General features: G+C 60.6%; 1 protein-coding gene across 1 annotated transcript in view; it reads right to left on the reverse strand.

Annotated features, from left to right (window-relative positions):
• Window positions 1-13,417, reverse strand: part of LOC122548066 (26S proteasome non-ATPase regulatory subunit 4) — a 20,765-nt gene extending 7,348 nt beyond the window's left edge. Inside the window, exon 1 of the mRNA XM_087985109.1 lies at window positions 13,263-13,417. Within this exon, the coding sequence (XP_087841235.1) occupies window positions 13,263-13,288 (26 nt within the window). The 5' untranslated portion in view covers window positions 13,289-13,417. The remainder of the gene's footprint in view (window positions 1-13,262) is intronic.
• Between the last annotated feature and the right edge of the window lie 567 nt (window positions 13,418-13,984).

Consider the following 13,984-nt stretch of genomic DNA (forward strand, 5'->3'; position numbering starts at 1 on the left):
TGTACCATTTCAACTCTCACTGCTGAGCACTCTTGGTTTCAAACACAGGCTCTCTGTTTAAACCAGCCCCACAAAGAGTCCACACACACCACCAGAGAGACAAACTGCTTGTGACCCTCCTCCCTTCGATACTGTGCTCAACCAGGTCACAACCCTGGCCCTGTGCCCACCCCCACCCAGCTTCCCAGGGAACGGCCTGTGAGAGATAGCAGCTCCCAAAGTTGGTTAACAAGGAGCCTCTCGGCGGCTGCCTGCACTCGATACAATGGAGCTGATTGTCCTGACCACTCACACACGCTGGGGGGGGGCACAGATTACACACACACACACACGGGGTGGGGGGGGGGGGGGATTACACACACATGGGAGGGGGGGAAACAGTTCACACACACACGCGGGGGGGCAGATTACACACACACGCGGGGGGGGCAGATTACACATGGGGGGGGACAGATTACACACACACGCGGGGGGGGCAGATTACACACACACGCGGGGGGGGCAGATTACACACACATGCGGGGGGGGCAGATTACACATGGGGGGGACAGATTACACACGCGGGGGGGGCACAGATTACACACACACGGGGGGGGGGGGCACAGATTACACACACACGGGGGGGGGGAAACAGTTTACACACACACGGGGGGGGGGAAACAGTTTACACACACACGGAGGGGGGGAAACAGTTTACACACACACACACGGGGGGAAACAGTTTACACACACACACGGGGGGGGGAAACAGTTTACACACACACGGGGGGGGGGAAACAGTTTACACACACACGGGGGGGACAGTTTACACACACGGGGGGGGAAAACAGTTTACACACACGGGGGGGGAAACAGTTTACACACACACGGGGGCGGGGGGAAACAGTTTACACACACACGGGGGGGGGGGGAAACAGTTTACACACACACGGGGGGGGGGGGAACAGTTTACACACACACACGGGGGGGGACAGTTTACACACACACGGGGGGGGAAACAGTTTACACACACACGGGGGGGGGGACAGTTTACACACACAGGGGGGGGAAACAGTTTACACACACACGGGGGGGGGGAAACAGTTTACACACACACGGGGGGGGGAAACAGTTTACACACACGGGGGGGGGAAACAGTTTACACACACACGGGGGGGGGAAACAGTTTACACACACACGGGGGGGGGAAACAGTTTACACACACACGGGGGGGGGAAACAGTTTACACACACACGGGGGGGGGAAACAGTTTACACACACACGGGGGGGGGGAAACAGTTTACACACACACGGGGGGGGGAAACAGTTTACACACACACGGGGGGGGGGAAACAGTTTACACACACACGGGGGGGGGAAACAGTTTACACACACACGGGGGGGGGAAACAGTTTACACACACACGGGGGGGGGAAACAGTTTACACACACACGGGGGGGGGAAACAGTTTACACACACACGGGGGGGGGAAACAGTTTACACACACACGGGGGGGGGAAACAGTTTACACACACACGGGGGGGGGAAACAGTTTACACACACACGGGGGGGGGGAAACAGTTTACACACACACGGGGGGGGGAAACAGTTTACACACACACGGGGGGGGGGACAGTTTACACACACACACACGGGGGGGACAGTTTACACACACACACACGGGGGGGACAGTTTACACACACACACGGGGGGGGACAGTTTACACACACACACGGGGGGGGGAAACAGTTTACACACACACGGGGGGGGGGGACAGTTTACACACACACGGGGGGGGAAACAGTTTACACACACACGGGGGGGGGGGAAACAGTTTACACACACACGGGGGGGGGGGGAAACAGTTTACACACACACGGGGGGGGGGAAACAGTTTACACACACACGGAGGGGGGGAAACAGTTTACACACACACACACACGGGGGGGGAACAGTTTACACACACACGGGGGGGGGACAGTTTACACACACACGGGGGGGGGGGGCAGTTTACACACACACGGGGGGGGGGAAACAGTTTACACACACACGACACACACGGGGGGGGGAAACAGTTTACACACACACGGGGGGGGGAAACAGTTTACACACACACGGGGGGGACAGTTTACACACACGCGGGGGGGAAACAGTTTACACACACACGGGGGGAAACAGTTTACACACACACGGGGGGGGGGAAACAGTTTACACACACACGGGGGGAAACAGTTTACACACACACGGGGGGGGGGGGGGGAACAGTTTACACACACACGGGGGGGAAACAGTTTACACACACGGGGGGGGGGGAAACAGTTTACACACACACGGGGGGGGACAGTTTACACACACAGGGGGGGGAAACAGTTTACACACACACGGGGGGGAAACAGTTTACACACACACGGGGGGGGACAGTTTACACACACACGGGGGGGGACAGTTTACACACACACGGGGGGGGAAACAGTTTACACACACACGGGGGGGGACAGTTTACACACACAGGGGGGGGAAACAGTTTACACACACAGGGGGGGGAAACAGTTTACACACACAGGGGGGGGACAGTTTACACACACACGGGGGGGAGAAACAGTTTACACACACACGGGGGGGGAAACAGTTTACACACACACGGGGGGGGGAAACAGTTTACACACACACGGGGGGGGGGGACAGTTTACACACACACGGGGGAAACAGTTTACACACACACGGGGGGGGGACAGTTTACACACACACGGGGGGGGGGACAGTTTACACACACACGGGGGGGGGGAAACAGTTTACACACACACGGGGGGGGGGGGACAGTTTACACACACACGGGGGCGGGGGGACAGTTTACACACACACGGGGCGGGGGGACAGTTTACACACACACACGGGGGGGGGGAAACAGTTTACACACACGGGGGGGGGACAGTTTACACACACACGGGGGGGGGGACAGTTTACACACACACGGGGGGGGGACAGTTTACACACACACGGGGGGGGGGAAACAGTTTACACACACGGGGGGGGGACAGTTTACACACACACACGGGGGGGGGGAAACAGTTTACACACACACGGGGGGGAACAGTTTACACACACACGGGGGGGGAACAGTTTACACACACACACGGGGGGGGGACAGTTTACACCACACACGGGGGGGGGAACAGTTTACACACACGGGGGGGGGACAGTTTACACACACAGGGGGGGGGACAGTTTACACACACACGGGGGGGGGGACAGTTTACACACACACGGGGGGGGGACAGTTTACACACACACGGGGGGGGGGGACAGTTTACACACACACGGGGGGGGGGACAGTTTACACACACACGGGGGGGGGGGACAGTTTACACACACGGGGGGGGGGACAGTTTACACACACGGGGGGGGGACAGTTTACACAACCACGGGGGGGGGGACAGTTTACACACACACGGGGGGGGGGGGACAGTTTACACACACGGGGGGGGGGGGGGACAGTTTACACACACGGGGGGGGGGGGACAGTTTACACACACGGGGGGGGGGGGGGGGGAGTTTACACACACACGTGGGGGGGGACAGTTTACACACACGGGGGGGGGGACAGTTTACACACACGGGGGGGGGGACAGTTTACACACACACGGGGGGGGGACAGTTTACACACACACGGGGGGGGGACAGTTTACACACACACGGGGGGGGGACAGTTTACACACACGGGGGGGGGGGACAGTTTACACACACACGGGGGGGGGACAGTTTACACACACACGGGGGGGGGACAGTTTACACACACACACGGGGGGAAACAGTTTACACACACGGGGGGGGGGGACAGTTTACACACACACGGGGGGGGACAGTTTACACACACACGGGGGGGGGACAGTTTACACACACACGGGGGGGGGGACAGTTTACACACACGGGGGGGTACACACACGGGGGGGGGGACAGTTTACACACACGGGGGGGGGACAGTTTACACACACACACACGGGGGGAAACAGTTTACACACACACACGGGGGGGAAACAGTTTACACACACGGGGGGGGGGGCAGTTTACACACACACACGGGGGGGGGGACAGTTTACACACACGGGGGGGGGAAACAGTTTACACACACGGGGGGGGACAGTTTACACACACGGGGGGGGGGACAGTTTACACACACACGGGGGGGGCAGTTTACACACACACGGGGGGGGGCAGTTTACACACACACGGGGGGGGGCAGTTTACACACACACGGGGGGGGCAGTTTACACACACACGGGGGGGGGCAGTTTACACACACACGGGGGGGGGCAGTTTACACACACACGGGGGGGGGCAGTTTACACACACACGGGGGGGGGCAGTTTACACACACACGGGGGGGGGGACAGTTTACACACACGGGGGGGGGGACAGTTTACACACACGGGGGGGGGGACAGTTTACACACGGGGGGGGGGACAGTTTACACACACACGGGGGGGGGACAGTTTACACACACACGGGGGGGGACAGTTTACACAACCACGGGGGGGGGGGGCAGTTTACACACACACGGGGGGGGACAGTTTACACACACAAGGGGGGGGGGGGGACAGTTTACACACACGGGGGGGGGGACAGTTTACACACACACGGGGGGGGACAGTTTACACACACACGGGGGGGGACTGTTTACACACACACGGGGGGGACAGTTTACACACACGGGGGGGGGGACAGTTTACACACACACGGGGGGGGGACAGTTTACACACACACGGGGGGGGGACAGTTTACACACACGGGGGGGGGGACAGTTTACACACACACACGGGGGGGAAACAGTTTACACACACACACGGGGGGGAAACAGTTTACACACACGGGGGGGGGCAGTTTACACACACACACAGGGGGGGGGGACAGTTTACACACACGGGGGGGGGGGAAAACAGTTTACACACACGGGGGGGGACAGTTTACACACACAGGGGGGGGGGACAGTTTACACACACACGGGGGGGACAGTTTACACACACACGGGGGGGGCAGTTTACACACACACGGGGGGGGCAGTTTACACACACACGGGGGGGGACAGTTTACACACACACGGGGGGGGACAGTTTACACAACCACGGGGGGGGGGGGGCAGTTTACACACACGACGGGGGGGGGACAGTTTACACACACGGGGGGGGGACAGTTTACACACACGGGGGGGGGGACAGTTTACACACACGGGGGGGGGGGGACAGTTTACACACACACGGGGGGGGACAGTTTACACAACCACGGGGGGGGGGGCAGTTTACACAACCACGGGGGGGGGCAGTTTACACACACACGGGGGGGGGGGACAGTTTACACACACACGGGGGGGGGACAGTTTACACACACTCACGGGGGGGGGGACAGTTTACACACACGGGGGGGGGGGACAGTTTACACACACACGGGGGGTGGGGGACAGTTTACACACAAAAGGGGGGTGGGGGACAGTTTACACACAAAAGGGGGGTGGGGGACAGTTTACACACACACGGGGGGGACAGTTTACACACACACGGGGGGGGGGACAGTTTACACACACACACGGGGGGGGACAGTTTACACACACGGGGGGGGGGGGACAGTTTACACACACACGGGGGGGGGGACAGTTTACACACACGGGGGGGGGACAGTTTACACACACGGGGGGGGGGACAGTTTACACACACGGGGGGGGGGGGGACAGTTTACACACACACGGGGGGGGGGACAGTTTACACACACGGGGGGGGGACAGTTTACACACAAAAGGGGGGGTGGGGGACAGTTTACACACAAAAGGGGGGGTGGGGGACAGTTTACACACAAAAGGGGGGTGGGGGACAGTTTACACACACACGGGGGGGGGACAGTTTACACACACACGGGGGGGGGACAGTTTACACACACACACGGGGGGGGGGACAGTTTACACACACACGGGGGGGACAGTTTACACACACGGGGGGGACAGTTTACACACACGGGGGGGACGGGACAGTTGACACACACGGGGGGGGGGGGGGAACAGTTTACACACACACGGGGGGGGCAGTTTACACACACACGGGGGGGGACAGTTTACACACACACACGGGGGGGGAAACAGTTTACACACACGGGGGGGGGCAGTTTACACACACACACGGGGGGGGACAGTTTACACACACGGGGGGGGAGGACAGTTTACACACACGGAGGGGAGGACAGTTTACACACCCACGGGGGGCGGGGACAGTTTACACACCCACGGGGGGGGGGGGGGAACAGTTTACACACACGGGGGGGGGACAGTTTACACACACACGGGGGGGGGGACAGTTTACACACACACACGGGGGGGGACAGTTTACACACACACACGGGGGGGGAAACAGTTTACACACACACGGGGGGGGAAACAGTTTACACACACACACGGGGGGGAAACAGTTTACACACACACACGGGGGGGAAACAGTTTACACACACACACGGGGGGGAAACAGTTTACACACACACACGGGGGGGGAAACAGTTTACACACACGGGGGGGGGGGACAGTTTACACACACACACGGGGGGGGGACAGTTTACACACACGGGGGGGGGAAAACAGTTTACACACACGGGGGGGGGACAGTTTACACACACGGGGGGGGGGACAGTTTACACACACGGGGGGGGACAGTTTACACACACAGGGGGGGGCAGTTTACACACACACGGGGGGGGCAGTTTACACACACACGGGGGGGCAGTTTACACACACACGGGGGGGCAGTTTACACACACACGGGGGGGGCAGTTTACACACACACGGGGGGGGGGACAGTTTACACACACACGGGGGGGGGGGACAGTTTACACACACGGGGGGGGGGGGACAGTTTACACACACACGGAGGGGGACAGTTTACACACACACGGGGGGGGACAGTTTACACACACACGGGGGGGACAGTTTACACACACGGGGGGGGGGACAGTTTACACACACGGGGGGGGACAGTTTACACACACGGGGGGGGACAGTTTACACACACGGGGGGGGGGACAGTTTACACACACGGGGGGGGGGGGGGGACAGTTTACACACACACGGGGGGGGGGCAGTTTACAAAACCACGGGGGGGGGCAGTTTACACACCCACGGGGGGGGGGGGGGACAGTTTACACACACACGGGGGGGGGGGACAGTTTACACACACGGGGGGGGGGGGACAGTTTACACACACGGGGGGGGGGGACAGTTTACACACACACGGGGGGGGACAGTTTACACACACACGGGGGGGGGCAGTTTACACACACACGGGGGGGGGGACAGTTTACACACACACGGGGGGGGGGGGACAGTTTACACACACACGGGGGGGGGACAGTTTACACACACACGGGGGGGACAGTTTACACACAAAAGGGGGGTGGGGGACAGTTTACACACAAAAGGGGGGGTGGGGGACAGTTTACACACAAAAGGGGGGGGGGGGGGACAGTTTACACACACGGGGGGGGGACAGTTTACACACACACACGGGGGGGGGACAGTTTACACACACGGGGGGGGTGGGGGGGGAGGACAGTTTACACACACACGGGGGGGACAGTTTACACACACACGGGGGGGGACAGTTTACACACACACGGGGGGGGACAGTTTACACACACACGGGGGGGGGGGGGGACAGTTTACACACACACGGGGGGGGGAACAGTTTACACACACACGGGGGGGGGGGAACAGTTTACACACACACGGGGGGGGGGGACAGTTTACACACACACGGGGGGGGGCAGTTTACACACACACGGGGGGGGGGAACAATTTACACACACACGGGGGGGGGACAGTTTACACACACACGGGGGGGGGGACAGTTTACACACACACGGGGGGGGGGGGACAGTTTACACACACACGGGGGGGGGAGACAGTTTACACACACACGGGGGGGGGGAGACAGTTTACACACACACGGGGGGGGGAGACAGTTTACACACACACGGGGGGGGGGACAGTTTACACACACACGGGGGGGGGACAGTTTACACACACACGGGGGGGGGACGGTTTACACACACACGGGGGGGGGACAGTTTACACACAAACACGGGGGGGGACAGTTTACACACACACACGGGGGGGGACAGTTTACACACACACGGGGGGGACAGTTTACACACACACGGGGGGGGGGACAGTTTACACACACGGGGGGGGGACAGTTTACACACACGGGGGGGGGGAACAGTTTACACACACGGGGGGGTGGACAGTTTACACACACGGGGGGGGTGGACAGTTTACACACACGGGGGTGGACAGTTTACACACACACACGGGGGGGGACAGTTTACACACACGGGGGGGCAGTTTACACACACGGGGGGGGGGGGGAAACAGTTTACACACACACGGGGGGGACAGTTTACACACACACATGGGGGGGACAGTTTACACACACACATGGGGGGGGACAGTTTACACACACGGGGGGGGGAAACAGTTTACACACACACGGGGGAAACAGTTTACACACACACGGGGGAAACAGTTTACACACACACGGGGGAAACAGTTTACACACACACGGGGGAAACAGTTTACACACACACGGGGGGGGGGGGACAGTTTACACACACACGGGGGGGGGGGGACAGTTTACACACACACGGGGGGGGGGGACAGTTTACACACACACGGGGGGGGGGGACAGTTTACACACACACGGGGGGGGAACAGTTTACACACACGGGGGGGGGAACAGTTTACACACACGGGGGGGGGGGGAACAGTTTACACACACGGGGGGGGGGGAACAGTTTACACACACGGGGGGGGGAACAGTTTACACACACACGGGGGGGGGAACAGTTTACACACACACGGGGGGGGGGAACAGTTTACACACACACGGGGGGGGGGGACAGTTTACACACACACGGGGGGGGGGGCAGTTTACACACACACGGGGGGGGGGGAACAATTTACACACACACGGGGGGGGGACAGTTTACACACACACGGGGGGGGGGGACAGTTTACACACACACGGGGGGGGGGGACAGTTTACACACACACGGGGGGGGGGACAGTTTACACACACACGGGGGGGGGGAGACAGTTTACACACACGGGGGGGGACAGTTTACACACACACGGGGGGGGGGGGACAGTTTACACACACACACGGGGGGGGACAGTTTACACACACGGGGGGGGCAGTTTACACACACGGGGGGGGGGGAAACAGTTTACACACACACGGGGGGGGACAGTTTACACACACACATGGGGGGGACAGTTTACACACACGGGGGGGGAAACAGTTTACACACACACGGGGGAAACAGTTTACACACACACGGGGGAACAGTTTACACACACACGGGGGGAAACAGTTTACACACACACGGGGGGAAGACAGTTTACACACACACGGGGGGGGGGGGACAGTTTACACACACACGGGGGGGGGGGGACAGTTTACACACACACGGGGGGGGGGGGACAGTTTACACACACACGGGGGGGACAGTTTACACACACACGGGGGGGGAACAGTTTACACACACGGGGGGGGGGGGGGAACAGTTTACACACACGGGGGGGGGGGAACAGTTTACACACACGGGGGGGGGAACAGTTTACACACACGGGGGGGGGGGGAACAGTTTACACACACGGGGGGGGGGGAACAGTTTACACACACGGGGGGGGGGGGAACAGTTTACACACACGGGGGGGGGGGGGAACAGTTTACACACACGGGGGGGGGGGGAGAACAGTTTACACACACACGGGGGGGGGACAGTTTACACACACACGGGGGGGGGACAGTTTACACACACACGGGGGGGGGACAGTTTACACACACACGGGGGGGGACAGTTTACACACACACGGGGGGGGGACAGTTTACACACACACGGGGGGGGACAGTTTACACACACACGGGGGGGGGACAGTTTACACACACACACGGGGGGGGGGACAGTTTACACACAAACACGGGGGGGGGACAGTTTACACACACACGGGGGGGGGACAGTTTACACACACACGGGGGGGACAGTTTACACACACACGGGGGGGACAGTTTACACACACGGGGGTGGACAGTTTACACACACGGGGGGGGGACAGTTTACACACACGGGGGTGGACAGTTTACACACACGGGGGGGGGACAGTTTACACACACACACGGGGGGGGGACAGTTTACACACACACACGGGGGGGGACAGTTTACACACACACACGGGGGGGGGACAGTTTACACACACACGGGGGGGGGACAGTTTACACACACACACGGGGGGGGACAGTTTACACACACACACGGGGGGGGGACAGTTTACACACACACACGGGGGGGGGACAGTTTACACACACACACGGGGGGGGGGACAGTTTACACACACGACGGGGGGGGGGACAGTTTACACACACACGGGGGGGGACACAGTTTACACACACACGGGGGGGGGGACAGTTTACACACACGGGGGGGACAGTTTACACACACACGGGGGGAGACAGTTTACACACACACACGGGGGGGGGACAGTTTACACACACGACACGGGGGGGGGGACAGTTTACACACACACGGGGGGGGGGACAGTTTACACACACACGGGGGGGGGACAGTTTACACACACACACGGGGGGGGGACAGTTTACACACACACGGGGGGGGACAGTTTACACACACACGGGGGGGAGACAGTTTACACACACACGGGGGGGGGGAGACAGTTTACACACACACGGGGGGGGGACAGTTTACACACACACGGGGGGGGGACAGTTTACACACACACACGGGGGGGGGGGACAGTTTACACACACACGGGGGGGGGACAGTTTACACACACACGGGGGGGGGACAGTTTACACACACACACGGGGGGGGGGACAGTTTACACACACACGGGGGGGGGACAGTTTACACACACACGGGGGGGACAGTTTACACACACACGGGGGGGGGACAGTTTACACACACACGGGGGGGGACAGTTTACACACACACGGGGGGGGGGACAGTTTACACACACACGGGGGGGGGACAGTTTACACACACGGGGGGGGGACAGTTTACACACACACGGGGGGGGGGACAGTTTACACACACACGGGGGGGGACAGTTTACACACACACACGGGGGGGGACAGTTTACACACACACACGGGGGGGGGACAGTTTACACACACACACGGGGGGGGGACAGTTTACACACACACGGGGGGGGGACAGTTTACACACACGGGGGGGGGGACAGTTTACACACACACGGGGGGGGGACAGTTTACCACACACACGGGGGGGGGGACAGTTTACACACACACGGGGGGGGGGACAGTTTACACACACACGGGGGGGGGGACAGTTTACACACACACGGGGGGGGGGACAGTTTACACACACACGGGGGGGGGGACAGTTTACACACACACGGGGGGGGGACAGTTTACACACACACGGGGGGGGACAGTTTACACACACACGGGGGGGGGACAGTTTACACACACACGGGGGGGGGGACAGTTTACACACACGGGGGGGGACAGTTTACACACACGGGGGGGGGGACAGTTTACACACACACGGGGGGGGGACAGTTTACACACACACGGGGGGGGGACAGTTACACACACACGGGGGGGGACAGTTTACACACACACGGGGGGGGACAGTTTACACACACACGGGGGGGGGGGGAGACAGTTTACACACACACGGGGGGGACAGTTTACACACACACGGGGGGGGGGGACAGTTTACACACACACGGGGGGGGGGACAGTTTACACACACACGGGGGGGGGGACAGTTTACACACACACGGGGGGGGGACAGTTTACACACACACGGGGGGGGGACAGTTTACACACACACGGGGGGGGGACAGTTTACACACACGGGGGGGGGGGAGACAGTTTACACACACACGGGGGGGGACAGTTTACACACACACGGGGGGGGACAGTTTACACACACACGGGGGGGGGGACAGTTTACACACACACGGGGGGGACAGTTTACACACACACGGGGGGGGGGACAGTTTACACACACACGGGGGGGGGACAGTTTACACACACACGGGGGGGGGACAGTTTACACACACGGGGGGGGGGGAGACAGTTTACACACACACGGGGGGGGGGGGAGACAGTTTACACACACACGGGGGGGGGACAGTTTACACACACACGGGGGGGGGGGACAGTTTACACACACACGGGGGGGGGGACAGTTTACACACACACGGGGGGAGACAGTTTACACACACACGGGGGGGGACAGTTTACACACACACGGGGGGGGGACAGTTTACACCACACGGGGGGGGGGGGGGGAGACAGTTTACACACACACGGGGGGGGACAGTTTACACACACACGGGGGGGGGGGACAGTTTACACACACGGGGGGGGGGGAGACAGTTTACACACACACGGGGGGGGGGGGGGGACAGTTTACACACACACGGGGGGGGACAGTTTACACACACACGGGAGGGGGGGGAGACAGTTTACACACACACGGGGGGGGAACAGTTTACACACACACGGGGGGGGGGGAACAGTTTACACACACACGGGGGGGGGGAAGGGAACAGTTTACACACACACGGGGGGGGGGGAAACAGTTTACACACACACGGGACACACACGGGGGGGGGAACAGTTTACACACACACGGGGGGGGGGAACAGTTTACACACACACGGGGGGGGGGAACAGTTTACACACACACGGGGGGGGGAACAGTTTACACACACACGGGGGGGGGGGAACAGTTTACACACACACACGGGGGGGGGGGACAGTTTACACACACACGGGGGGGGGGAACAGTTTACACACACACACGGGGGGGGGGACAGTTTACACACACACGGGGGGGGGAGACAGTTTACACACACGGGGGGGGGGAACAGTTTACACACACACGGGGGGGGGAACAGTTTACACACACACGGGGGGGGGAACAGTTTACACACACACACGGGGGGGACAGTTTACACACACACACGGGGGGGGGGGGGGGGGGGAGACACCTGTGGTGAACCTCCCCGTCTCCTGCTGAGGGACAGAGTAGGCCCCAATCCCCGGGCTCGAGTGCCGGCCTCCCCGGGGATGACTCAGGAGTTGTGTCTGAGGCCTCCCCCCCCTTTCCCCGGGCCCCTCCCATTGCCCGCTATCTCTCTCTCTCTCTCCCCCCCCCGGTATTTATTTATTCACCCCCCGACCCCCGTCCCTCTCACTCACCACACCATCGTACTTTCCAACACCATTTTGCCGGGGCCTTCTCTCCAACGGCTGCCCTCTCCCTGCCACCAGCAACCGCGATTCCCATTGGCCACCGACCTCCGCCCAATCCCGGTCCCCCGTTCCCGCTGGTGGGCGCGACGTTGCTCACGCGCCGCCCTCTCCCTCGCTTCGCCTGCTGGGATGTGTAGTCCGCGCTGACAACTGCGCGCTTGCATCCGCTTCCGGTGGTGGATTCCCCGCTGTGGTCGTTTTCTCTCAGGTAGCAAAGGATGCCGGGGTTTGTAGTCGCTTCCGGTGCCGGACCCCCAGCTGTTGTAGTTTTTTGTTTAGGCAGAAAGGATGCTGGGTGTAAATCGTCGTTTCCGGCACCGTCATCCCACGTGTTGTAGTTTCATCGGACGCGAAGGATGCCGGGAGTTGCAGCCACTTCCTGTATCATCATGCCGTGTTGATGTTTCTTCGGACGCCAAGGATGCCGGGAGTTGTAGCCACTTCCGATATCATCATGCCGTGTTGATCTTTCTTCGGACGCCAAGGATGCCGGGAGTTGTAGTTTTTCTCCCCAAAGCCAGGGGATGACAGTGTAGATTGTGAGTTCCAGAAGATAACCTGGTTCATCACACTCAAAACGTTAACTCTTTCCCTCCTCATGGGGTTCCCCATGGTAGACTCATTCATAAAGTTAGGAAGGATGGGATACAGGCAGATTTGGCTATCTA

This window comes from Chiloscyllium plagiosum, unplaced genomic scaffold (genome assembly GCF_037043375.1).
Source record: "Chiloscyllium plagiosum isolate Xiang-an unplaced genomic scaffold, Cpla_swu_hap1 HiC_scaffold_50, whole genome shotgun sequence".
NCBI classification, from domain to species: Eukaryota; Metazoa; Chordata; class Chondrichthyes; order Orectolobiformes; family Hemiscylliidae; genus Chiloscyllium; species Chiloscyllium plagiosum.